Genomic DNA, 24,106 nt, shown 5'->3' with positions numbered 1-24,106 from the left:
ATCTTACATTACTGTAAGTATGTGACTTCAGCATGCTTATACTCAGCAGATTTGTCCTGGCTTACATTGCTTTTCCCTCCCTGTAATACACTAAAATCCGTGTGGTATATTTTATAAAAACGTTGACTTTGACTGACATTTGTCTTCATTAATTAGGTTAGCCTCCTCCCATTTGGTGAGATATTTGCACAAACTTTCAATGTGTTAGATATTCCATCTCTTTCACGTTCATCCATCCAGCTAATGTTCTACATATTGCCGCCTGATATAATGGAGGGGAAGGCAGCAAACACATAAGATACCTTTTTGCCTACCGTTTCTTTTAGTGCGATTAGAAATATGGGAGAATAAGGGGGAAATATTTAAAATGAAGGGCAGCAGTAGAGAAGGATAAAATACAGGAGAATCTTGTGAAAAAACGGGAGGGTTGACAGGTACGTGGAGGGGCCTGACTGCTAGGTTGGAAACCTTTGGACTGACCCACCTGAGTGTAAGAAAGAAATTAAAGTAGCTCCACTTCAACTGCCTATAGGAGTAAACTGCTGTTTACACTGTTGCAAAGTGTTAAAAATATGCTTATGTAATAGTCAGTAATAGGGGCATTTTACTGCAGAACATGTGCTTTTACAGATTTTGAACACAGGAATATTTTTTACATAGTTTTATTAGTTCTTAAATACAGGATCTGAGTGCTTATTCTACCTCTGCTTAGACCTTCACCCACTGGCTACTTGATTTGCGGGTGATCCCTCTAAACAAACCCTCTCAAATGACACCTAAATAAGAATAAACTAGGATTATAGCTATCCCTAAACAGAGGTCTCTGCCAAGCTGTAGCATCACTCAAATGTCAGCTTGAGTCTCTGTGGCATTGTAGATGAGCACATGTAGCTGGAGGCTAAAAAAAAACAGCGAAGAGTCTCTATTCTGCCTCGAAGGTCTTTCCACTGTGTCCCTCACCTCTTCCTCTTTTCTCCCCTGTTTTCTATTTAAGCCTCAGTGGGTAAATATTGCCGACACGTCCTCTTGCAGGGCTTATTGCATATTTGGCTTACTCAAGGTTTCTCAGTGCAGGATCAAATGTGGGATTAATATGCTGTAAACGTTGAGCCAAAGGAAATTGGATATGTATGTCTGGCTGGTCATGTTGATGTTTGTTTTGTGAAGGACTGCGACTTGTATGGCCTGGTCACAAAGAGGGTTCTCTCATATCTGGAGGCAATCCAGCTGGCTTCCTCTCGCATGTTGGACCATGTCAGAGGATCTACTTTATCTGATGGGCAGATCTTAGAGGCTTAGAGGGGCATCAGAGTGTGTGTGTGTGTGTGTGTGTGTGTGCGTTGATTCCCTGAGATTGAAATCGTTTGGGTGTGTCCCTTTTGTTCACTTTTTGAAAACAGCCTGTAGGTGTGAACGCAGCAGTTGCAGGTACATGTGTGTAAGACTGCACCCAATATGTGCACGTGGCCTCGGTGCTCGGCGAGGTCCAGGAGTGTGAAATTAGACGGTGGTTTGTTGAAGGTGATAATGAGCAAAGTGCCATTCTCACAGGATGAGCATTGGGATGCAAACTGTGGAGCTGCTATACTCTATCTGATTTTAATCACTTCAAGCTGTTTTTTTTTAATAATCCCTAAAGAGTCTTATGAGCCACTTCTCCAGCAGAGTCTCTTTGTTTTGAGCTTTACGAAAAACACCCTCGTTTAGGCTTTTTTCATTATGTCAGAGCTGAAAACTTTTTTTCTGTTTAAGTGTTTTTATTTCATCTGCATGGATGAGTGTCATTAGACATAATTCCACTAATGTCTTTACAAACTATAAAGGTCAAATAGAAAATATTGTTAAAGTAAATCTGTCATGCCATGCTACTTTAGTGTGTGCATTAATTACTTGAGCAAAAGCAAACGTTCAAAAGATGCATGCAGAAAATTGTTGTTGCCTGAAAACAAACATGTAAAGAAGACATATATTATATTTTTGTTGAGTTGTGTTATTATATTATTCCAGATATTTCCAACAGTGGTTAAACCCAGGCAAATCCATCATTTATTAAGTTAACAGTGTTTCCTATTAGTCACGAGTAGCTAACTTCCATGTCATATAGGTTTTCATACAATGGTGGCAGCTTAACAATGAAGACAACAAGTCCCATGATGCCACACCGCTTCACATGCTGTCAAACTACCTCCTTTGTTATTGTTTTGATGTGAGAAAGACCGCTAGTGGTAGAACTTAGATATTATTCATTGAATAGTACAAAGGGCTGGACAATAAACTGAATTTTAGGGGTGCAACTAATGATTATGTTCATTATTGATTTATCTGCCACTTATTTTCTCGAATAATCAATCGTTTGGTCTATAAAATGTCAAAAGTTAAAGGCAATGTCTTCCCATCACTTGTTTTGTCCCCCCATTTACTGACACATAAGACAAAGAAAAGCAACAAATCCTCACAATGGGGAAGCTGGAACTCGGATATGTTAGGAAATTTTAGCTTGAAAAATGACTTAAACAATTCATTAATTATCAAAATAGTTGGACGCCCCTATACCTCAGTTGGTAGGGCATGCGCACCATGTCTTGAGTCATCCCCTCTCTCTCTACCCCCTTTCCTGTCATATCTTCAGCTGTCCCTATCACAATAAAGGCAAAAAGCCCCCCCAAAAAATCTTAAATATATATATATATATGTATATATCAAAATAGTTGCTGAATAATTTTGTCTTGATCATCTAATCAATTAATTGACTAATCATTTCAGTTCCATCAACTTTTATGAGATATTGATGATCTGAATATCTGTTCTAAGTTTGAGATTACGAAGATTTACTAATATTACAATTTTCATTTAATAAATAAATCATCTGAGACACTCAGCTGGTTTGATACTTGCCACAAAGATCAGTTTTCTTCTCACGAAGAATACTACTGAGGCCATGAAAACAGCTGAATAGTGTCTTCCGACGCTCTGACAGGAGCGTTTTAAAGTCTGAGACGATAAGCCTGATGATTGCATGATGATGTCATCAGGGTTATCCCAAACTGAGCTGGAGAATTCCTTTTATTTTGTTATTCATTCATGTTGACTTTTCCTTCAAGGATCAACATACATTTTCGAGTGTAAAAGACAAAACAATCAACACATAAACAAGAACCAAAACAGCACAGACTAAACAAAAGTACAGCATCATCCTGCAGTGTTCATAACATTAATGATTCACAAGTGCGTCAGCGGAGCAGCAGTCCTTGAAGGCGTCATCAAGTGACCCATTCTACAGATCAAACCTGGAAACAAAAGAAAAGCCCTGTGGCACAACCAAAGCAGAAAAAAAACAAAAAAAAAACAAGAGCTTACTCTTTCCACTTGCATATTAATTCAATAAAAAAGAAATAACATTATCATAACATTAATTAAACATGAGACAAAGTATATCCAAAAGGCAAATAAATTAATCAGAAGTGTCTGGCTCCTGCAACATGTTTTCTCTTTTTATAAAAGACAACAACTGAGTTTGACTATCATTAACTCAAATGCTGCATTCTCTTTATCCATTGATGGATGAAGGTGCCTTCATGCCTTTTGTACTTCCATCACAAATTATTTTCTAGTAAATCCATTTTATGAAGACAGACAGGTGTATGAGATTTCATTTTTTAACAGAAAGGCAGTGTTAAAAGAGACTTTGCCAGTCAGGGAGCATCCAAAGAAAGATGGTTTCAAATGCTTTTAATGTGCATTATGGGACTTGTAGGATCCAGGGTTTTTGGAGCTTGACTACATATCATATTATCTCATCCTCTGTGAGGATGAGTCGGGGGAAGACAGACAGTAAAGGGCCACAGGCTTGAACTGAACCCACAGCTGCTGCTGAGAACTCAGCCTATTTATTTATAGTTGTATAATCAATAAAAGTAGCACTGAAAGTTTACTGTACTCTGTAAAACCAGCAATATCCAGGTGGAGTTCATGGACCAAACAATGATAATCCTGTAGTTGTGTCCTCGCTTGGTTTATGTCGAATACCCAGCTTCAGTGTCTGGTTCTAGTTTGCAGTTTTTGCAAGGGTGCACCTTTGGAAAGTCGACTGAAAGACTAAATGGGGAAAGAGAGTGATGGGAGAAAGCTGGTGAATCAGAGAAATAAAACTTTATGTTCTGATTGTTTCACAGCAGTGATGTTCAAAGCACAAATAAACACCCCCTAACACCACACACCACTGCACAACCCTGTGCTAATCACTGCACCACCTGATCTGGTCTAAACATAATCTAACAATCTCGTTTTGAGTAAACTCAGGCTGTAATTTTCTTTCAGATAAATTAGGTCTCCAATCTAACTTTAGTGAAAGTATAAAACATGAATTTCAGATGAAGGAGACAGAAACGCATAATTAGATCGTGACAAAAGAAAATATTCAACATGTTGCGATTTGTATATGTATGCAATGCAGGCGTTTTCTACCTGGAAGTTATTGTAAACAAACATTGTGGTTTGATCTATATAAATAAAGAATGTCAGACGACATATATCGATATCAGATTTTTTTAAAATATGTAATATTGGTATCAGCAATGGCCCCAAAAATCCAGCATCTTTCTGGCTTTAGTTTTGAATCAGTTTGAGTGTTTGTCAAAGACTCTTTGTGTGTGTGTATATGTGTGAGAAAGGGTGTTTGGACAGTTCTCCCATGACCCATTCAAAGTGGTCACCAGGCAGAGTGTTAATGACAACCAGACGATAGCATTCCAGTCTCACCAAACAGCCCAGTAGGACAACCACCTAACCTAACCTCTCACTCTGTTCCTCTCCCTCTCTTTATGTCTCTCAGCCACACACACACACATACACACACATACTCTTTTTCTGTTCTATTTGCTTTTTATGTGTCTTCTTGTGTCTCAGGTTTTGGCACTTCTCTTTTCTTGTTCCCTCTTCTCGTCCTCGTCCGTCTCTGTTCCTCTCTGTCACTCCCCCTGAAACTGCTGGTCTTTTCTTCTGGACGTATTTCTCTTTGACAGAGACATGATTGAGGATGTGTGTTTAACCGCTGTGTCCACTGAGAGGCCCTGAGAGTGCAAGGCAGACTGTGTATTTAGTGTGTGTGTGTGTGTGTGTGTGTGTGTGTGTGTGTGTGTGTGTGTGTGTGTGTGTGTGTGTGTGTGTGTGTGTGTGTGTGTGTGTGCATGGTCATTATGACTCGGGGTGGGCAGTGTCACAGGGTATTTACTGTCGGTGTTAGGTCAAGCAGAGAGAAAGAGAGTGTATGAACAATCTGTGTGTGTGTGTGTGTGTGTGTGTGTGTGTGTGTGTGTGTGTGTGTGTGTGTGTGTGTGTGGTAGTGTATAGGTGTTTCAGTAGGACAGAAAGGGAGTCAGGGAAAACAGAAAAGCTGCAGCTGATAAGAGCCTTGAGGGGGCCGTCTGCTTCTAATCACAACACACACACTCATGCACGCACATGTTTCGATTACGTCTCTGCATCCCCTTACACCCGTCCCACTCCCGCTGCACTCCTCCCAGTCTAAAGACCCCCTCAGAGTGCTGCTATCACTGGAGGCGCTATCATTCCTAGTGTGGGACATCTGTCTCTTCCCGCAGGCGATACACTGACACACACTCAACTCACACACACATACAGTGGAGGTGTTCCACTCAGGGTAGTTTATCTGGAAGACACACACACTCATTTGTACTCCATTCACAGCAAGGATCAATACAGTACAATCTATATCCACAAACACTGCCCTTAATCTTCTCAACTACAGTTGCCCCATTTTAAAGGGAGGATCACCCAAATCACAACAAGGCAAATTTTCATAAATATTTATACTGAGCTGGTGGAAGAAATCTCAGAGAACGAGAGAAAAGCTGAAGACTAAAACTGTTTGTATGGCTACAGACCAGAAGCAGATAGTAATTAGAGTAAACCAACCCTCTGGTCTGGCATTGCCAGACTAATTCACTAATTCACAAATTAGTCATTTACATAAATTAATCTGGGATCTCTCAGTTCATTTTTTATTTCCATGGGACTCGCACCAAAATGCATCCGGACGTAGCTGGATTGGCTGACAATCAATCAAAGCAATGAAACATGCCCGGTCCTGTCTCGAGCAAGAAAAAATGGTGGCCAGGTGACCAACTTTCTCGATTTACAGCCAAACAGCTCAATAAAATGTGTTTCTGAAAACATAGGTGAGAAATGGGCAGTGCTGTAACAGATTCATTTTTGATCAGCACTGCTTAGTTTGACAGCTTGTCTGAGTTTCGTGAGCCTGCACGGTGTGTTGGTCTTGAAACATGTGACATCACTGACATGCGAGTTTTTAAACCTGGAGCGGTGGTGCTCCTCTGTAAGTCTTCATATCAAACCCATCCCATATTAAGTAAATGGTTGAGTTTGACCGACCAGATCCAGGATCCAGCTGAACTATAAACTTAAACCAAGACAATATAACTTTTATTGAATAGCTGTCATTTATAAGACATGGGCAAATTTAAAAAAGTAGTGCAAGAGTAGTGCAAGTAGACATTAAAGGGACAGTTCACCTCAAAATCAAAAATGCACATTTTTCCTCCAGCCTGAAGTCCAATTTAGTTTTGGAGATATCCGCCATAGAGATGTCTGCCTTCTCTCTCCAATATAAAATGGGAGATAATCCGCAGACCTACTACTGCAGGAAGAAAGTTGTTCCTACATGAGACTGCTCACAACAAGGTCTATGGATTAACGTGGTTAATTGGACCATTATTTTTCCTAAGAGACACTGGTTTTGAATTATCAAAATATGTGTTCTTTTGCTTTGAGCATGCCAACAAACCAAGTGCCATTTAGTCCTGTTATATTTTAGAGAAGGCAGACATTTCTATGGCAGTCTCCAAAACTCTGCAACTTACACCCAAAAAATATCTAGAAGGATAAATAGCACTACAGGTGAGAGAGTAATGTGATGTGAGATACAACATATCTATCTAAAGTTTGCTAACATTAGCCATTACTGGTCATAACAGACCAAGTAAGGCTGTAGTGTCAGTGTATCGAATTCGAGCAGGGCTGTGTATTAAATCAACGTTTTTATTTTTATGCGGAGGAATGTGTTATTTCTTCTTTCAAAAGTTACATAATGTTGGTTTAAAGGATAAGGCTGGTGATATTCTGTAATTTTATTAAGACCAAAACCAACAATGTGTTGGACGGTCTCTCAATACTTTCCCTCTTCCCTACCCTGTCTGTGGACCATTAGTTCCTTATGAACATAAATTTTGGAGAAACTGGCCATGACAGTGTTTAATTTGTTTAAAAACAAAAGACTGAGTAGTTTCCCAAAACTGCATACATTTCACTCAAACAGAAGTAAATAGTGCATTTGTTGGGACTGCTTTCAGCCATAGATTAGGTAAAATAGTGTGTATTAATAGCAGCAGGCTAATGAATGAATGAAGGAACATGTCAAACATTGCAACTATTTGGCTCATTGATATGTTTGAAAAAGGTTTTAACAAACATGGAGTAAAAGGTTGCAGTTGTAAACCAGTAATAGTACTAGTAGTAGTTGTGAAATGCCATATACTGTGACACTGTGAAACTGATTTTTTAAAATCCTTTTTCTCCAAGACTAATTTCATACATGCAGCTTAGCTGGTTCCAAATTTACAATACATATTAATGAAAATCTCCCTGTGTAAATAGGAGATTGTAAATGGCAAATTAAGCAAGTAATCATAATCATCATCATTGTCAACAAAAACAACAGCAAATGAAAAGGAAAAAAATGAGAGAAAAACAACAAAAAACAAAGGGTTAGATATGACAGGCATGCTGAATACTGTACATGCTTACGTAAATTAAATACATATATTCATGTAGCTATACCTTTACTCATGTGTATACATATTCATACACCAACAGTACATATATACAAGACTGGGCATATATATTAATTACAGGAAGTGGTCCATTACAGCAAGGGTGGATATTTCATGTCATGGCTGGTGGGGACTATAAATATAAAAACTGTTAAAGTTCCAGAGCAGCAGAGACACAGTTTGTCCCCATAAGCATAGTGAAAGCTGACAGAGCACACTTCAAGAGGAGATGGAGAGATGCTCTGCTGCTGCCAGAGGAGTGCCGACTAAGATTGCAGCCTGGAAAAAAATGACAATATAATAGATTTGTGTGTATTTATCACTTTCTCGCTAGGTTTGTTGGTAGTTGCTTGATTCATATATTAAATTTTTTGGCTGCAAAAAGAGACTGGTGGACCAAACCACTGTGAGACATAATTAGGTGGAACACACAGTCTTTCAAAACACATTGTTTGGTATCTATGTCACAATATGGATACTCATTAACTAATATTGACTAGACACTGACTGACAACAGTGGTTATATTTTATTTTTTTTACTTAAAATAATTGTGTGGGACAATCCCCAGTTATTGGTAGAGACGTGTCCCCACCCTCCATCCCCAATTCTACACCCATTTTGATAATTTGTTATAATTTCCCATCATCTAAAATCCACTTTTTTTCAAACACATCTTCTGTATTCCTGACTTTGAGAGTCACTTTCTCTTTTAGTTGTACTTCTTGAGTTGTATTTTTCCCTTTTTATTAAATCTAGGGATGTGTTTTTTCCACCCCTTTTCTGATTTGCGTCAGTCTTGTGATGCTGAGGTTTCTGAATAAATAATTTTCATCTTGACTTGACTTTTGAGATGGTTATCGTACCATGAAAATCTCATACCGTTGGAACCCTACATGTAGCTCTAAGGCACAGAGGAATAAACTATAAACCACATCAAGCCTCAGATACACAGACAATGCATGTTAGCAGGATCAGGTCATTTTTTAGTCTTCTATCCTGGGATTTCTTGACATTTATGAAATTGTAGAACATCACCAGACTTATCCTTTAACCTTAAGACCAGGTTCGTGCCATCAATGATTCCTTTGAGGTTTCAAGAGCGTCCTCACTTCATAAACATTTAGACTTGTCAGCCACTCGAAACAACAGTTTCAGAAGGAGGTGTATCATTAACCTGTGCATGTGGGAGTTTCTTGGACAAATGAGCATGAATTGTATGGAGTCTACATTCTGCTGATGGACTAACTTGGCAAAATGTCCTCATTTAATTGGTGTAAACTCAAAATAATGTTCACAAAATAGAAATAACAGGAGACAGCACTCACACACACACATCATCATTTACCAGTCAGTCTGTCTGAGTGTTTATAGAGAGGTGCTTTGTTTCATCTCAGCAGATTCGGCCCGGTTTGACCTCCCGGCTGTGTTGTAACTGTGGAATGAATGTGTCCGCTCTGCTACTGTGACTAATCATTACTTCGTTTTATTAAAGCTAAACTTTGATGGCTGTAATCAGAGTCGGTTTATGTTACACTGGAAATGGATCACGCTAGACTTTTGAAAAGACTCGATTTACTGCATGAGAACAGATTAGATGGGGAAAAACATGCCAGATTTGCCTAAAATATGATCCGTGTTTCTCAACTCTTTCCCTTTCTGTGTGTGTCCATGTATAACAGATGTGTGAGCTGCCTGAGCACCAGATGGAAGTGTTACTGGGACCAAGAAAAGCACCTCTGTGTCTCCCATAAAGATGAGTCAAAGCACAACCTGTTAGAGGTGAGTAATTCTCCTGTTTTTTTTTTAAACCATCCAGCAAACAGAAGCTTTAATATTAAGATCGAACTAGTCAGAGCCTCAGACATGATCTAGACTCTTCTGTCCAACAACTCCAAGTGTGGTGTAACGACATGAGTCCAGACGGGTTAGGCAAGAGCAATCATGTGGTAATTCACTGTGAGGTTTCAAGTGTCTCAACTACAGTATGAAGAAATGTTGAAACTGGCTATAAAATCTCAGGAGGTTCTGGTTTAACAGACTCCTCACAGGGTAATGTACCATTAAAAAGCTCCTCAGACCTCCTCTAAAGTTTCTCTTTTTGGCAGTTTAGTTTGATATCCCAGCATGTGGAAGAGTAGATCTACTGTTTTCTATTTTTATGGGGAATTATTACTAAATGTCAAGGCTGCTTGTTGCCAGCCAGAGGCTAAATCTACACCTACAGTTTCAGCTATGGCTTTATATATCCCTTCATTTTAAGTAGGTGACTGTACAAATGGATTATGTAGATGTATGCTGGCAATGTAAAGCCCCACGAGGGTGTAAAGTACTCTGAAAAGCAAACAAATCAAACAGTGTAAAAGGCTTGGCATGAGTGCGTGAAAAGACTGTGAAACTGGGAAAATTATCCAAAATTAGAGGAACCAATTACAGCTCCCCAGATACTATTGTCCTTTGTGCGTGCTCCTGACAACGTAAGTCAGCCATGTCGTATTATTCCTGTCCCCTCTGCAGTTTTATCGCCCCGCCAGGTCCCATGACTTGTCTTTGGAGGCATCCTCCCGGCAGACTTTTGCCCCGAGGGTGCAGGGGTCTGACTGTGTCCACTCACAGTACTAGTCCCAGTTGGAGAGGATGTGACTCACAGTCCTCTGGTCAGCTGTGGTCTTGTTCTATTGTGTTAGCCTTTATATCACAAGACCCCCCGAAAAGGGAAAGAGATGTTTGTGTTAAACAACTGCAGCAATAAAGACATCATTGCATTTTTCCAAGCAAACGCAATAAATCCTAGTCAGGCGTGCTGTTCCAGTTCCCAAGACACACAAAAATAAACATATTAAAGCACAAGAGGCTTGTGCTTTTTATGTCACTTTTAGTTATTTAAAGTTTAGGTTCTTTTTTAACACTTATCCTGTCAACGTATTTAACATACAAGGACTACTGACTGGGGTCTCTGGGGACCCCAAGAATAAACTACTGTAAGAAACAGCCATCATAATGAAATGTTAAAGGCATACTACGCAGCATTTTACTAAAAATAAACAATGTATAGACTCATATAAATATAATCTCTCAATCATCACTTATGAGCCACTGGAGGTGTGTGATGGTGTCTGCATCTAATGAGGCCCAGTTCTCTGCCTGCATTTCTTATTTTTCCGTGTTTTGCTGCACTCGGGAAGTTTCTGGAAGGTTTATTCCACTACAGATTGCAATACCGAGTTTATGCACAGATCTGAGATCATGTAATCCAGGATGGTGAAATCATGTTCTATGGTATTTATTCTTAAATACTTACTATTTATTCTTATGATCATTATAAATATATATTTTAATGTAGTGGTATCAGATCAGTACTTGGGACCAGCCGATATGCAGAGTTCCGGTATTGGAATTTGTATCGGGAAGGAAAAAATGGTATTGGACCATCCCCGGCTTCTGGGGTGTGTAGCAGCATGCAGGGTTTGAGAGCAGGACTCTAAAAAAAAAACCACACACATCAAATTGTCCGTCTCTTTCCTGTGCTCTCTGTCTGTGAGAGCTGCAGAAAGAGAGAGACATACACAGGCAAAGTAGACTGCAGATCACTACAGCTGTATGCACACACAATCCAGTGTTGTCCAGAGGTGTGGGTGTGTTAATTCATCCTTTAGAACGTAACTGCTGTGAGACAATCAGAGAAATGACGTTTTGTTTCTCTCATTCACTGCTTTGTTCTTGCTAATGCCTCTTGCTGTCTTAATTCACTCTGTATGTTTCTCCCCCTCTCTCTTGTTTGTTGAGCCGGGCAGCAGGGGACAACCCTGAATGGTCCATTTACAAACAATGCTGCGTATTCTACCTTTAATTGATTTCTTTCTTAAAACGTCATTAGTTGATGCCATCTGAAGAAAACAGCTGATTATTATTTTTGGAGAGTTATAGTTAATTTAATCCAAGATGAAAATATATCAGAGCAATTGAATTACGAACCACGGCAACCATGAATGCAATAAATAAACAAAAACCACACAAACAAAATCTCCAGGGTCTTCTCTTTTAAAGCAATTAAAATGCCTTTTTGGCACTATTGTCACAGCATGGCCTTGTCAGACCGTTAAAAACAAACTCTCCAGCATTTTGCTGACTCCATGACAAAGGCTTGACACCGAAATGCGTCTGTGTTTGTTTGTGTTTTTTTATAAGTCCAACATGACCATCCTGTGACAATAAAGGCATTTAAATTGTTTAAAAAAAGAGTGCTTGAGAGTTTTTTTTTGTCATTTTTTTGTAGACATGTCCCTATCCAAAGAGCACCTCAGACAAACCCATTTTGAGTCCGGCAAACACTTTAGCTTTTAAATCTTAAATTTAATTCCATCTATAAGGTGGAGTTGGTATATAAAAAAGAAAAAGCACTACATAAAACAAACACAGAAAACAATGATATGAAGTCACTGGAACAAATTAATCAACAAGTCATGGAAGATTTTAATGACAGAGTAAAGCACCTGTGAGCTATGACAAAAACCGTACCCATGGTGACTGCAGGCTCCAGAGTCGGTAAGATTAATAAAAAAAAAAAAAAACAACCTTGATTAGGATTTTGTAATGTAGGTCATATGGAGATGAGGAGGTCGGTCTTTCCTGTTCTGCTGAGTCCATCAGTGTCCGGTGGGTCTGTTTTTCTAATCCCTCATCGTCTGTCTATTTGAAGCTATTGTTGTTTCCCTCAGAGCGAGACTTTACCCTCTCATTTCCTCCTCCTCCAGATAAACAGGACAGGTATTTTGGGTTTTGCGGATGTGTGCAGGGGAGCCATTGTTTTCCTTAACTGCTATATGTCACTTCCCGCCCCACCACAGAATGCTGCTTCCTGTCCCAGCCTGGTCGCCTCGGAGGTTCCTCCATCGCCATCAGGAGTGGCTCAGGACTTCACCTTATCCCTCAGCAACATCCAGGAGGTACGACAGACAGCCTCCAGCTACTGAGCTGGATTTGGACTTAGTCCAAATTGCATGTTGTGAAAATGATTGGAATAAAACAGAAGCATATGGTGTGTTTGCTTCAAGCTGAGTTAAACACAGATGGATATTTTGTGTGCTGTGATTTGGGTCAGTGAATGAGCAAAACCTGAGTTTGGATGATCTCCGTGTTGTGAGACAGAGATGAGAATGAAGAATGAGTGGGTATCTTTATGCTTATGTTGCTCACTGCTCAGCTGTCTGGACCCACCATGCGTCTGGTATCTAACTGTGACTAGCTGAGTTGTGCCTTCGTCAGCACCGAGTACAATGTGCGGTCGGTCTGAGGCAGCACAGGCGGCAGGCAGGAGCTTTATTTCACTCATGTTCATTTTTAATTCGGCTAGTCCTTCCAGATCGTTTTTTTTTAAACTCCCATTCTCATCCTTAATCCACGCTGAGCGAGTCAGACACTGATCCTGCAGCACTGATAAGGACACGACTGGGATCTTCTAAAAATTCCAGTGCTGACTAGTTGCCAGCCGTGGTCAGTCACACGCCTAACCCTGACTGGCCTTTTGAGCCTCGCTCCTGGTGTGTTGCTATGGTGACAGACATTGAGTCACGCACACACACACCCTTCCTCAGGGCATGGATGTGGTTGGCTTTTCATACTACTCTTTATTATGAAAGTTTATACAAACTGAGGTTGTTTGAATAATGTCTTCATCATGTCGGCGAGTCAATACCGCAGGAAACGTGCTGTCACTCAGAGCCATCTGGAATTTGTGGTGGATTTTCATTTGGTTCCCACACTTTTTTTTTTCCACAAACCTAAAATAAATTGTTTAGATTTGACTGTGATAAACAGTCATACCAAAATTTTTAGCAACAAGTAGGTGTTTGCAAGTTTTTCCTCCTCCAGTATCTATTAGTTCTCAGACTGAGCAGAAGTCCAGTGAACATTTCAATGTGTGGGAAAGAGGACCCGCCGGATACCGACAAAATCAAGCTTCTCTGGTGTCAAAAAGCACAGAGAAATGGCCTGGAAATAGTTCTGGATAGGGCGATCAAAGCAGACCACTTTAAGCTGGCTGGATTCACAGACAAATGATTTCTTCCACTTTAAGTACTTACCCTTTACTGCTCTTAGCTATCTCTGTGTCTTTATGGTCTTACCTTCACATTTCTTGGCTCATTTAAACTCAGGGCTCAGATTTTATGAAGAATGAATTCATATTCATTACTCCGGCTCCCTGATGACTTGCCGAGGTGTGGGAGTCCAGATGTTTATGAATATGAATTTTGAATGGATTGCATCTTTTTTCCTGGCAGCGACAATTATTGTGGGCTATTTCAGTTTCCTGGTGGTACTCTTTCAGAGTTGTCAATTGTTACCAGACCTGTTTGAGAGAGCAGAAGTTTTCCCCAATTCTCTCTTTCTGAGTACTAAAGCGGTGATTATCTCATTGTGAGAACAACATAAAATCACAGTTTACTGGCTTGTTATTGTTGAAATAGTGCATGTTGTTTTGAAATACGTGTTTTTGCCTAACAGGGGGAGGAGCTGGAGTGTGACTTTGGCACAGAGCAGCGATATGAGGCAACATGGCTGAACAGCTCGACGGTCAAGTGCAGCGGAGTAACGGTAAGTACAGACAATCCCCTACCAGAAATGACAAAGTCCATTTTCTGAGTAAAAAAAGTTAAAGGGACAGTTCACCCCAAATTCAAAAATACACCTTTTTCCTCTTACCTGTAGTGCTATCTAGCCATTTAGATTGTTTTGGTGTGAGTTTTGGAGATATCAGCTGTAGAAATGTCTGCCTTTTCTCAAATACAGTATAATGGTACTACTGTAGATGACTCTCAGTTTAATGTAGGAACTATTTTCTTTCTACTGAGCTACACCTGCCAACCATATCACCATGCATCTACTCATGGATGAGAGAGGTTCACGGTAGTGTGTGATGTAAACATTAATGTTGTCTTCCACGGCTGAGCTATAACATTAGCGAGCTACATGGGGTTGAGCTCATTACTATCACCACTGCAAATTTTATTTTGAGGGGTCAATCTTACGGCCTTTCGTTATGCAATGATCAGAGCTACACAACGAGTCAGGAGCACAGCTGTCAACTGGTCAACTCTCAATCCAATGCATCATAGGATGGCTAACAACATGCTAACAGCAACAACAACTGTTTTCAACATGGAGAAATGGATAACAGAGGACATTCACTGTTGGATTTATCATTATAGATTTAGTTTACCCCGTCTCCAAAAATGACACAGTAGTTAAGGCTGGATTACAAAACTGATATGGTTGCATTGGAGCCGACGTTGTAAAAGTACAAGCCTAGCATTAGCATTGGCTTAATTTGTAGCTAACCCCCTTCACTTTTCCAGCAGATGGGAAACAACAGACGAGACTTTTCTTGGTCTTGAAACGCTGCAGTCTTCATGAACTGACACACTGTAACCTGTACTGTACATTTACTGCCACACTGACTACTTACTGCAAAGTTTAGTCCACTACGAGCAGCATTATCACACCCAGTCTGCTGCTTGCTCTCCTTCACTTGCATGCCACACAGAACCATACACACTGCTCTGTTCCTCAAAGGAGCCAAGCTATGCTTATAACTTTATCATTCTATAACCTACAATAAACCATTGCATTGAACCACCATTCTGGGCTGCCTATGCTTTTTCATCACAGTCAGGACGAAAATCACAGTCCTACTCTCTCATCCATGAGTAGAACAACAAGGTCTGTGGATTATCTTGACTAACTAGCTCACATTTTCAGGAAAGAGACATTGCTACTGAGTTTTTCGAATGTTTTTTATTGGTGCTTTGAGCACCACAAGCCGAGTGTCATTAAGTTCCATTATATTTGAGACAAGTCAGACAGCTCTATGGCTGATAACTCCAAAACTCTGCAATTCGCACCAAAACAATCCAGATGGATAAACGGTACTACAGGTAAGAGGGAAAACATGTATTTTTAAGTTTGCCATGAACTGTCCCTTTAAGCTCTAGTTCAGTAACTATGCACTTACTGGTTTAGTGAGCTCATCATTGTTAGGTTTAAGCCTTGTTTGTAAGTTGTTTTTATTGCAATTATTTTAATCCCTTGTTTATAAGTTGACTAAGAACCCATTATTATCTTGAGCGAGAGGGAGTAAATGCATGTGGAGACAAAATGACGGTACAAAACGCATACATTCACAGTGAGCAGATGCCGTGCAAAACTGGTTTTATTGTTGCCTTCTCCCTTTCTGTCCATGTAGCTGTCCACTAATCAGAGGAGCCAGATTTACCACCTCAACCTGAGGAGGAGAGGATTCTTGGTTGGACATGGGGAGGATATTTTTGTCGACAGCCCTCAGCCTATGAGAGGTAAGACATTGCATTCACCGTAATGTAGATAACAAATGAAAAACAAGCTTCAGCTGTATGCTCAGCTCTCCTGTATTTGCAGTGTAATTAGATACTCGCAAAAACACGGAAAAATCTGACATAGCTGTCATTCTTGCTCCCAGAATGCATTTCACCTGTGTGTGTACGGATGTTTTCTGATGAGATTGGTGGATTTAATTAAACCCGGAGAAAAATAAAGAATCGCTTACAGGGACAAACAGTGTCAGACTGCCTTTCACTTGCAATAATAGTAGTTGATGCATTACAACACATAATTTGCCAACAACTAGTAATTTACCATAATATCATATTCTGCTGCTATCTAATTACACATAATGATTAGAGAACATAGGGAGCCGCAATTTTAAGGTGTTATCAATGCCTCTCACAAGCCGCAATGTCCGTATGTATTGTTGCAAATACAATTTGAGCTCCATGACAACAGTGAGATGATGAAAAGTGGCGTGCATGTTGTTGAACTTGGCATGTCATCTATAGAGCAGCTACAAGCCAATCCTTGCCTATCCCAGTCCCAGATGTGCTGTTCGCAGTCCATGTGTCGACCATGTGAACAACAGTCCTGGGCCGGTGCCAGATACTCTGCGCCGCTGTTAACGGACACGATGGTCGCTTCTTAACATGCCATGTCATCACATTTTAAAAAGACACACACTTTATCACACACATGCAGGCGCGCACACGCTGAAGTATGCACACAGATGCACATGCAGTGATACAAATGGGACTTCTCGCTGGGTGGCACTTTGGAACATGAGCATAATCATCTGTTTCCCGCCGGCTTTGTTCTCCTCCGCTCTACTATAGCTCTCTTTTTTCCTGATTTATTTTTATAGCCTTGAATGCATCATCCTGCAAACGCTCATGGTGTTTATTTAAAGCATGCAGTCCATATGGTTCACATGAGCTATAAAAGAAATTTAGGAGTTTACAGTGCCTTAAGATAACCAGACAAAGCAAACACAGTTCAGTAACGCTGTGTTCCAGTGGAAACACATCTGTCCGGGTCAAGTTGATCAATATAAGCTAATGATTATGATAACCATTTTTTTTTTTCTTTTTCTTTATTTCTCTTGCAGAGTATAGCTAATTGACATTTGTTAATTTATTACTTGAATGTGACGTAATGTTATAGCTTCACTTTTTTGCTGAATTGTGACTGTTTCAAAATACAGTACAGCAGCTTTAAATGTTTTTCAAATTACTGTACAAATGAAATTACTGTGCTGTGCATAATTCAAATTGGATTTCTTTAAAAAATGTTTTCAGGCACAGCTTATTTATTACCTGTGAAAAACTGTAGTCACTAACCTAAATGCAAGTATCACAGTATTAAAGTAATGTAACTTGATTACTTTCTGTTAGTTTTGGATTACGTCAGTGCCTTAGTATCATGACATTGCTTATCTTAATATACGGTTTAATGTTTTTTATTAGGTTTATTAATTAATTAATTAATTGTTTGTATTCACAGGTTAGCATGTAACTGGATTTCTATGTAGCAGCTGGTCCATGTAGCTGATGTTAGGTGTTGATCAGTGTAACAAACATCAGTAGTTGGTCTGAGCAGCTAATGATAACGGTCGGTCTGTTTAGCTAACACAGGCAGTTAATCTGTGTAGCTAAAACTAGCAGTTGGTCTGTGTAGCTAACGTTAGCGGTGGACATGTAAATGTTTTTTTACTGAGATGTTAAATCTTTGGATGATGACAGCATTTTCACATCTGGGAGACACACTTGTCACTGTACTGTGATGTTTTCCCCCTTTTCTGATTTAAAAACAAAATATTTCCACCCAATGCAAACAGTGGTGCTGCATCTTTTTGTCTGTAACTGTAATGAAATGGTCACCCAATTATATAATAATTACAGCTTTAGCTATAGCTCTGTTTAGTTTTGCTGCTGCATCTTGTTGGCTGTTTTGTTTTTTTGGCAGTTTGTCATAAGCTTTGAGGAGACACTATGTTTGTTTTTTTTTATTGAGAGAAAATTACTTCCTTTTTCCTGTCATGATTTCAATATGCACTCAGCAAACAGAGGCACCAGCAGAGGCAGGAACATTTCGCAACAAGTAGGTGTTTGCAAGTTTGTCCTCCTCCAGTATCTATTAGTTCTCATACTGAACAGAAGTCCAGGGAACATTTCTTTTCTGGGAAAAAGGACCTGCCAATGAGAGAAATGCCATCTCTGGTGTCAAATAGCACAGAGAAAAAGCCTAGAAATAGTCCTGGAGAGGGTTAGCAAAGTAGTCCACTTTAAGATGATTGGACTCAGACAAATGACAGGTTACCATGAAGTAAAGGGCAGTATTATAGGAGTAAAAAGATATAGAGTTACCAGAGTTTTAAATTTTTTGCTGTCAAGTGTGAAAAGACCCAACCCCTACTTGATTAATATGAGAAAATTATTTAAACTTGTAGTTAATTTGTATAGTATTGAATCTGTCCCAGCCTACTTTATTCATATATGTGTTTTCCACTGTGTAATGATAATTATAAATAATTGCCTGTCTGTCTCTCCCCTCCCTCCTGTCTCCCTCCAGTGGAGGTGTACAACTGCAAAGTGGGTAGTTCGGACTGTTCCCAGTGCTGGGGTCGGGAGGATCAGGGCCACCTCTGCGGCTGGTGTGAAAACAGCTGCAGGCCGAGGGATGACTGCCAGCCAGTCGCCGATCAATGTCCCGATCCTGAGATCCACAAGGTAAGAAGATCACAGGTTAAACATGCACATGAATGTAGGCTACAAATGTTAACATTCATCTTCCTACACTCCCCGCCGCCTTTGTGCAGCCTCCGGGCTCTATTTTCAGGCCATAAAATGGTGAATCATGGGGTCACTCATATGGTGCTGTGGCCCCGTGCCCTGTCTGTCCAGAGTCAGCTGCTGAGGGAGCGTTTGAATAGAGTCTCATTAAAGCAGTTCACTCAGTAATAACACTAACACTTACTTAGCCACAGCCCTCGGGGGACACAGTGGAGTCGATCTGCAATCACTCAGGAGGGCATGGGAACACCTTCTGCCCTGTGTAGCTACAGCATGAGTGTAAACTGTGTGGATGGATATATGTGTAGGGCTCTTTGTGCAGAAACCACAGAAACTCAAAGAAAGCAAATAAGAACCATAAGGGAGTTTAGATTTGTGACCACAATAAGAACAAAACCACACTGGTAAGAATTAAGGAGTGTTTATCTTACACAAGATCTGACTGCGGTCACGTTGGAGCGGTCATCATGGTTCCCGGCAGGGTTCTTTCTTTAAGCTGTTTATGGAGCTCATTTGCATGATCATATTCATTTGTTTGTGTAACTGTAATGGGAGTGTGTTTAGAGCCGTCCTCCTGCTCCTCTCCGCCGCTACCGAACACGTTATATCAGCAGAGCGGTTACGGTAGGCGGTCATGGGAAGCACGGCTCACATGAGACCCAGTCGGCCTGAACTTCCTGTAGATAAAACCTGGTCGGCCCAGGAGAATAAGCCAGCAGAACAAAGCAGGCGGACACACACACACACACACACACACACTCACTCATTCTCTCTCACACACACACACTCTTTCTCTCTCACACACACACTCTTTCTCTCTCACACACACACTCTTTCTCTCTCACACACACACTCTTTCTCTCTCTCACACACACTCTTAGGAATAAAGATGCTATCCAGAACCATAAAGGATTCTTTGACTTGTCCCTATGGGAGAACACTTTTTGGTTCCTGGTAGAACCTTGTATAAAGGTTCCACTTGGAACCCTGTCAGAATTTTATGTAGAACCCAGTAAAAAGGGTTATCTAGAACCATCTGTGAAACATTTCAACCAGAACTCCCTATGAGAGGCTCTACACAGAATCCTCTTTGGGGGTTGTATCCAGAACCCTTCCATCTTCTAAGGGCGCTAGCACAATCCAAACCACATTGTTCTACAGAGAACCTTGTCATACTCAAAGGGTTTTATCTAGAACCCACAAGAGGGTTCTACTAAGAACCTTTTTTATATTCCAATGGTTTTATCAATAAAACACTCAGAGGATTCTAACGAGAACATTTTTGAATCATAAGGATTTTATCTAGACCGCACCAATGGGGTTCTTTCAAGAACCCTTTTATATTCCAAGGCTTTTATCTAGAACCCACTCAGGGGTTCTTTTCATTTTCAAGAGTTTTATTTAGAACCTACCCAGGGGGTTCTACCGAGGACCTTTATATATTCCGAGAACCCACCCACAGAGTTATTCCGAGGGCTTTATCTCAATCCCACCCAGAAGTTCTACAGAGAACCTTTTTATATTTCAACAGTTTTATCTAGAACCCACCAAGGGGGTTTTACTGAGAACCTTTTATATTCCATTGGTTTTATCTACAGTTCACCCACAGGGTCATTCCGGGGGTTTTATCTAGAACCCTCCCAGGGTTCTAGATTCTCTGTGGAGAACCATTTTTCATTCCAAGGGTTTTATCTGGAAGACACTGAAGGGGTTCTACTGAGAGCCCTTTTTTATTTCAAGGGTTTTATCTAAACTAGAACCCTTTTGAGAACCTTTTTATGTTAACCTTTGACGAAACAGTTTGTCAAGGATTTCAACAAGCTATGACAAGCCCTTTCTTTCAAAAAAGGGTTCATCAGATGCTAAATGGTTCTGGGAAGAACCTCAGCTCCTCACGAGGAACCGTTGTTTCTTAAAGTGTACCCACTATGTGAGTGTGGCGCACAATATGTCGCACAAATAGGCCATACTGAAGCATTCACGTTTATCCCTCATTCTTTGTAGCTGTCAGCACACTGTGACTAACAGGATGCTCTGTGAGAGTCTAACTTAAGTGGACTTCTTACGTGACTCAAGTTAGCTGGGCTGAGATACCGTATGCGTGGGTAGACCATTGTTGTACTACTCTTTCCCTCTCTCTCTCTCTCTCTCTCTCTCACACACACACACACACACACTCCCACCAGCTTCCTCAGGAGAGAGGGTTGCAGGATACTGGGGCTGTGGTTCTGTGGGGTGGGTGATGCAATGCTTTGGCAGCCATGTTTTCCCAGAGAATCCACAGGGGTTTTGAGCCCGACTACTCAAGGCTTACGGGGGAAAAGATCAGCTCCCCCTAAACATTCACACACACCGTAACAGCTCCCATAGTCCTTGTGTGTGTGCAGCTAGGATAATGAAATGTGTTTTTCTTGTTCTGCTTTGTCACATGCAATCTCTATCACAATATACCAACTCCAAAATATCAATATCATGAAGGAGGATTTCATTATTCTTTAAACTTTGCCACACACCACCTAATTGTGAAAAATACTCCCTATTCAATGCGCTGACATAAAACAATGGAGACATTTATTATCTCTGCAGGTTCTTTATTCTCATGCTATGTGTGGGCTAGTTCACTGTTTTAAAAAAAAAAGAACAAAAAAAAACATTGATTAAAGTACTTCAACATCCAAAACAGGAACTGCCAAACATAGTTTGTCCACGACATGAAAAGAAAGAAAGAATAGAGGGATCTGGGTGAGACGATGGAGAGCTATTTGGACAGAGAAAGGGTGGAGAAGGGTACAGTATAGTGAGAAGCCTTTTCCTGTTTTTGTCCTCACGTCCTCCTTGATTAGTGTGATGCAGAAGAAGTAGAGTGAGAAGAGGAAGATGAAAGCTCAGGCCACAAAGCAATCTAAAAAAAAAAAGGACAAAAAGAAAAAGAAAGCATATGGATTCTATCAGTTGGGTAATTTATCTAGTACAGGTTGCATATATGTATGAACAATACATATGGATATGGAAGATATTTCTGATTTACATAGAGGGATATGGAATAATTTAGTCCTCAAATGCGTTTAATAGCTCCGACATTCCTGGTGGAGGTTTTTTCGCAGACACACATTCACACGGCGTGATCTCCCTGGAGACCTGGCAGAGTTTGTGCTGTAAATCAAGACTCCCAGACTTGTAAGAGGTGTAAATGAACAGCATGCCAGCTGATGTTGATGTCAATGCTCAATGGCACCACAGCGACACACTGGGTGCAATAAGACCCATAGTGATAATAAATAACTCTGCTTACTGCTGAGCTCTGTAGAGAGGGTGACTGCTTAAGTGTGTTTGTCTGCCATGCCATGTGCGTGAATACATGCTCATTTATATGGTGTTTCTATGTAGTTCATTTGTACGAAAGAAAGTGGGTGTGTGTGTTTGTGTAAAAGGAAGTGTAGAGGTATTGTTTGGATTTTTTCTGACACAGGTGCTAAAATAATATTTCAAAACAGTCCCTCAGTGGTGCCTGAATTCATGTTGCAAGCAACAAATGTTTTTAAACAGTTGTTGGTCTTAAATACAGGCACACTTTAGACCAGAGTTCTTCAACAAAAGGTCCGGGACCCCTTGGGGGTCCTTGGAGTTACTGCAGGCCGTCCCACAAATCCTTAGTTAAAATATATCTGAAAATACACATTAACATGAATCCAATATAGCAAACATAAATCAGCAATCATGAGCTAGGTACTAAATCACTGTGGTGCACCTATCCATAGCAGTGACCTAGTATTATTACTATAGCATACTGCTACTACTTACTACTAACTATGTACTATATACTACTAATTATATACTAGTATACTACTTATATAACTAGTCGTATTATCCAAAGGATGGGGTGGGTCAGGACTTTGCCCTCCTGAGAATAACGAAGTATCTGTATGTGAAATAGTCATAGTTAAGTGCCTACAAAAAAAAAATCACTTTTTTGAGATAAAACTGCATATTTTATGGGGCTTTTATTGTGACCAGTCCAACACATTCTACACTTGTGGATTAATCCTGCTGTTTAATCAGCATCTCTGTAGAGAGACGAAGTCGCAGTCTGCAAACTGTGACTTTCTTGACTCATAAAATTCTTTTAAATTTCATATTTGTAATTTGTGGCAAAATTTAAACAGCATTTTTTTTTTAAATGTCTCTCGCCATTAGTTACAATAAATATTTTTTCGAAATATGCTCCAATAGTGCTCCACTGGAAGGAAGGACTTCAGCTTTCTATATGCCACATATAGTCAGATGGATGGATTATCTTAGCAAAGGAGAAGTGCTCACTAACATGGATTTTAACTAATTTGTGAATATATTTGAGAGAAATAAACTTGTGCACACAGAAGAAATCTTTTTTTACTTCAACAAGAAAAAATGGGAGCAAAAACAAAAGTGTTGCATTTATATTTTTACTGAGGGTGTGTATATATATGTATGTGGTGTGGGTCGGCACAGGGTGGTCAGACTTAATATCCAGAAGCTTAATATAACTGTAAAAACATTTGCATCCTTGCCTGTGGTATAGATCCCACAAACATACAGTTAAGTAATGGCTCGGCTTCCACCAGTTTGTTTTCACATGATATTAAAAGTAATACATTCTATCTTTACTTAACAGCCTTCCCCCTTTTTAGCTGGGGATATGTGCGGTTTATTTATCTGCACTGTCACTCTTGCGAGCTTCAAATTATCTGCATGCAGAGCCCAAGCTCGCCCTCTCACCTAGACCAAACAGAAGTGCTGTTTTCATTCTTAGGCCCGGTTTCTGATAGAGCCGGAGCCAGTCTAATAACACACGGGGGTCACAGTGACCTCGGCTCAGCCAGGGGGGCGGTCATTCAGACAGAAAAGCATGCACGCCGCTGGGCTAGCTATGCTACAGCGGCAAAGATGAGGGTAGATTGCTTCTGTCTGGGAGCCGGAGATGCTATCTGTAAAGCTGTGTTTCCGTGGTGATTGGAGAGGTGACGGTCCTCTCCTTTTCTCTCTGCGGTTCCTGAGTGGAAAGTTTAGAGACCAAAGGCGAGGGCTGAAATGATGCATGCGAGTGTGCC

General features: G+C 40.3%; 1 protein-coding gene across 1 annotated transcript in view; it reads left to right on the top strand.

Annotated features, from left to right (window-relative positions):
- Positions 1-24,106, top strand: part of plxnd1 (plexin D1) — a 115,471-nt gene that overhangs the window by 32,930 nt on the left and 58,435 nt on the right. The window contains exons 8-12 of the mRNA XM_084720779.1: positions 9,549-9,648; positions 12,714-12,812; positions 14,371-14,460; positions 16,109-16,217; positions 18,799-18,956. Of these exons, the coding sequence (XP_084576905.1) occupies positions 9,549-9,648; positions 12,714-12,812; positions 14,371-14,460; positions 16,109-16,217; positions 18,799-18,956 (556 nt within the window). The remainder of the gene's footprint in view (positions 1-9,548; positions 9,649-12,713; positions 12,813-14,370; positions 14,461-16,108; positions 16,218-18,798; positions 18,957-24,106) is intronic.

The sequence above is a fragment of the Lutjanus erythropterus genome, chromosome 6, assembly GCF_056507025.1.
Source record: "Lutjanus erythropterus isolate fLutEry1 chromosome 6, fLutEry1.hap2, whole genome shotgun sequence".
NCBI classification, from domain to species: domain Eukaryota; kingdom Metazoa; phylum Chordata; class Actinopteri; order Lutjaniformes; family Lutjanidae; genus Lutjanus; species Lutjanus erythropterus.
Note: the sequence above shows the minus strand (reverse complement) of the source record. Positions and strands in the feature narration are given on the sequence as shown.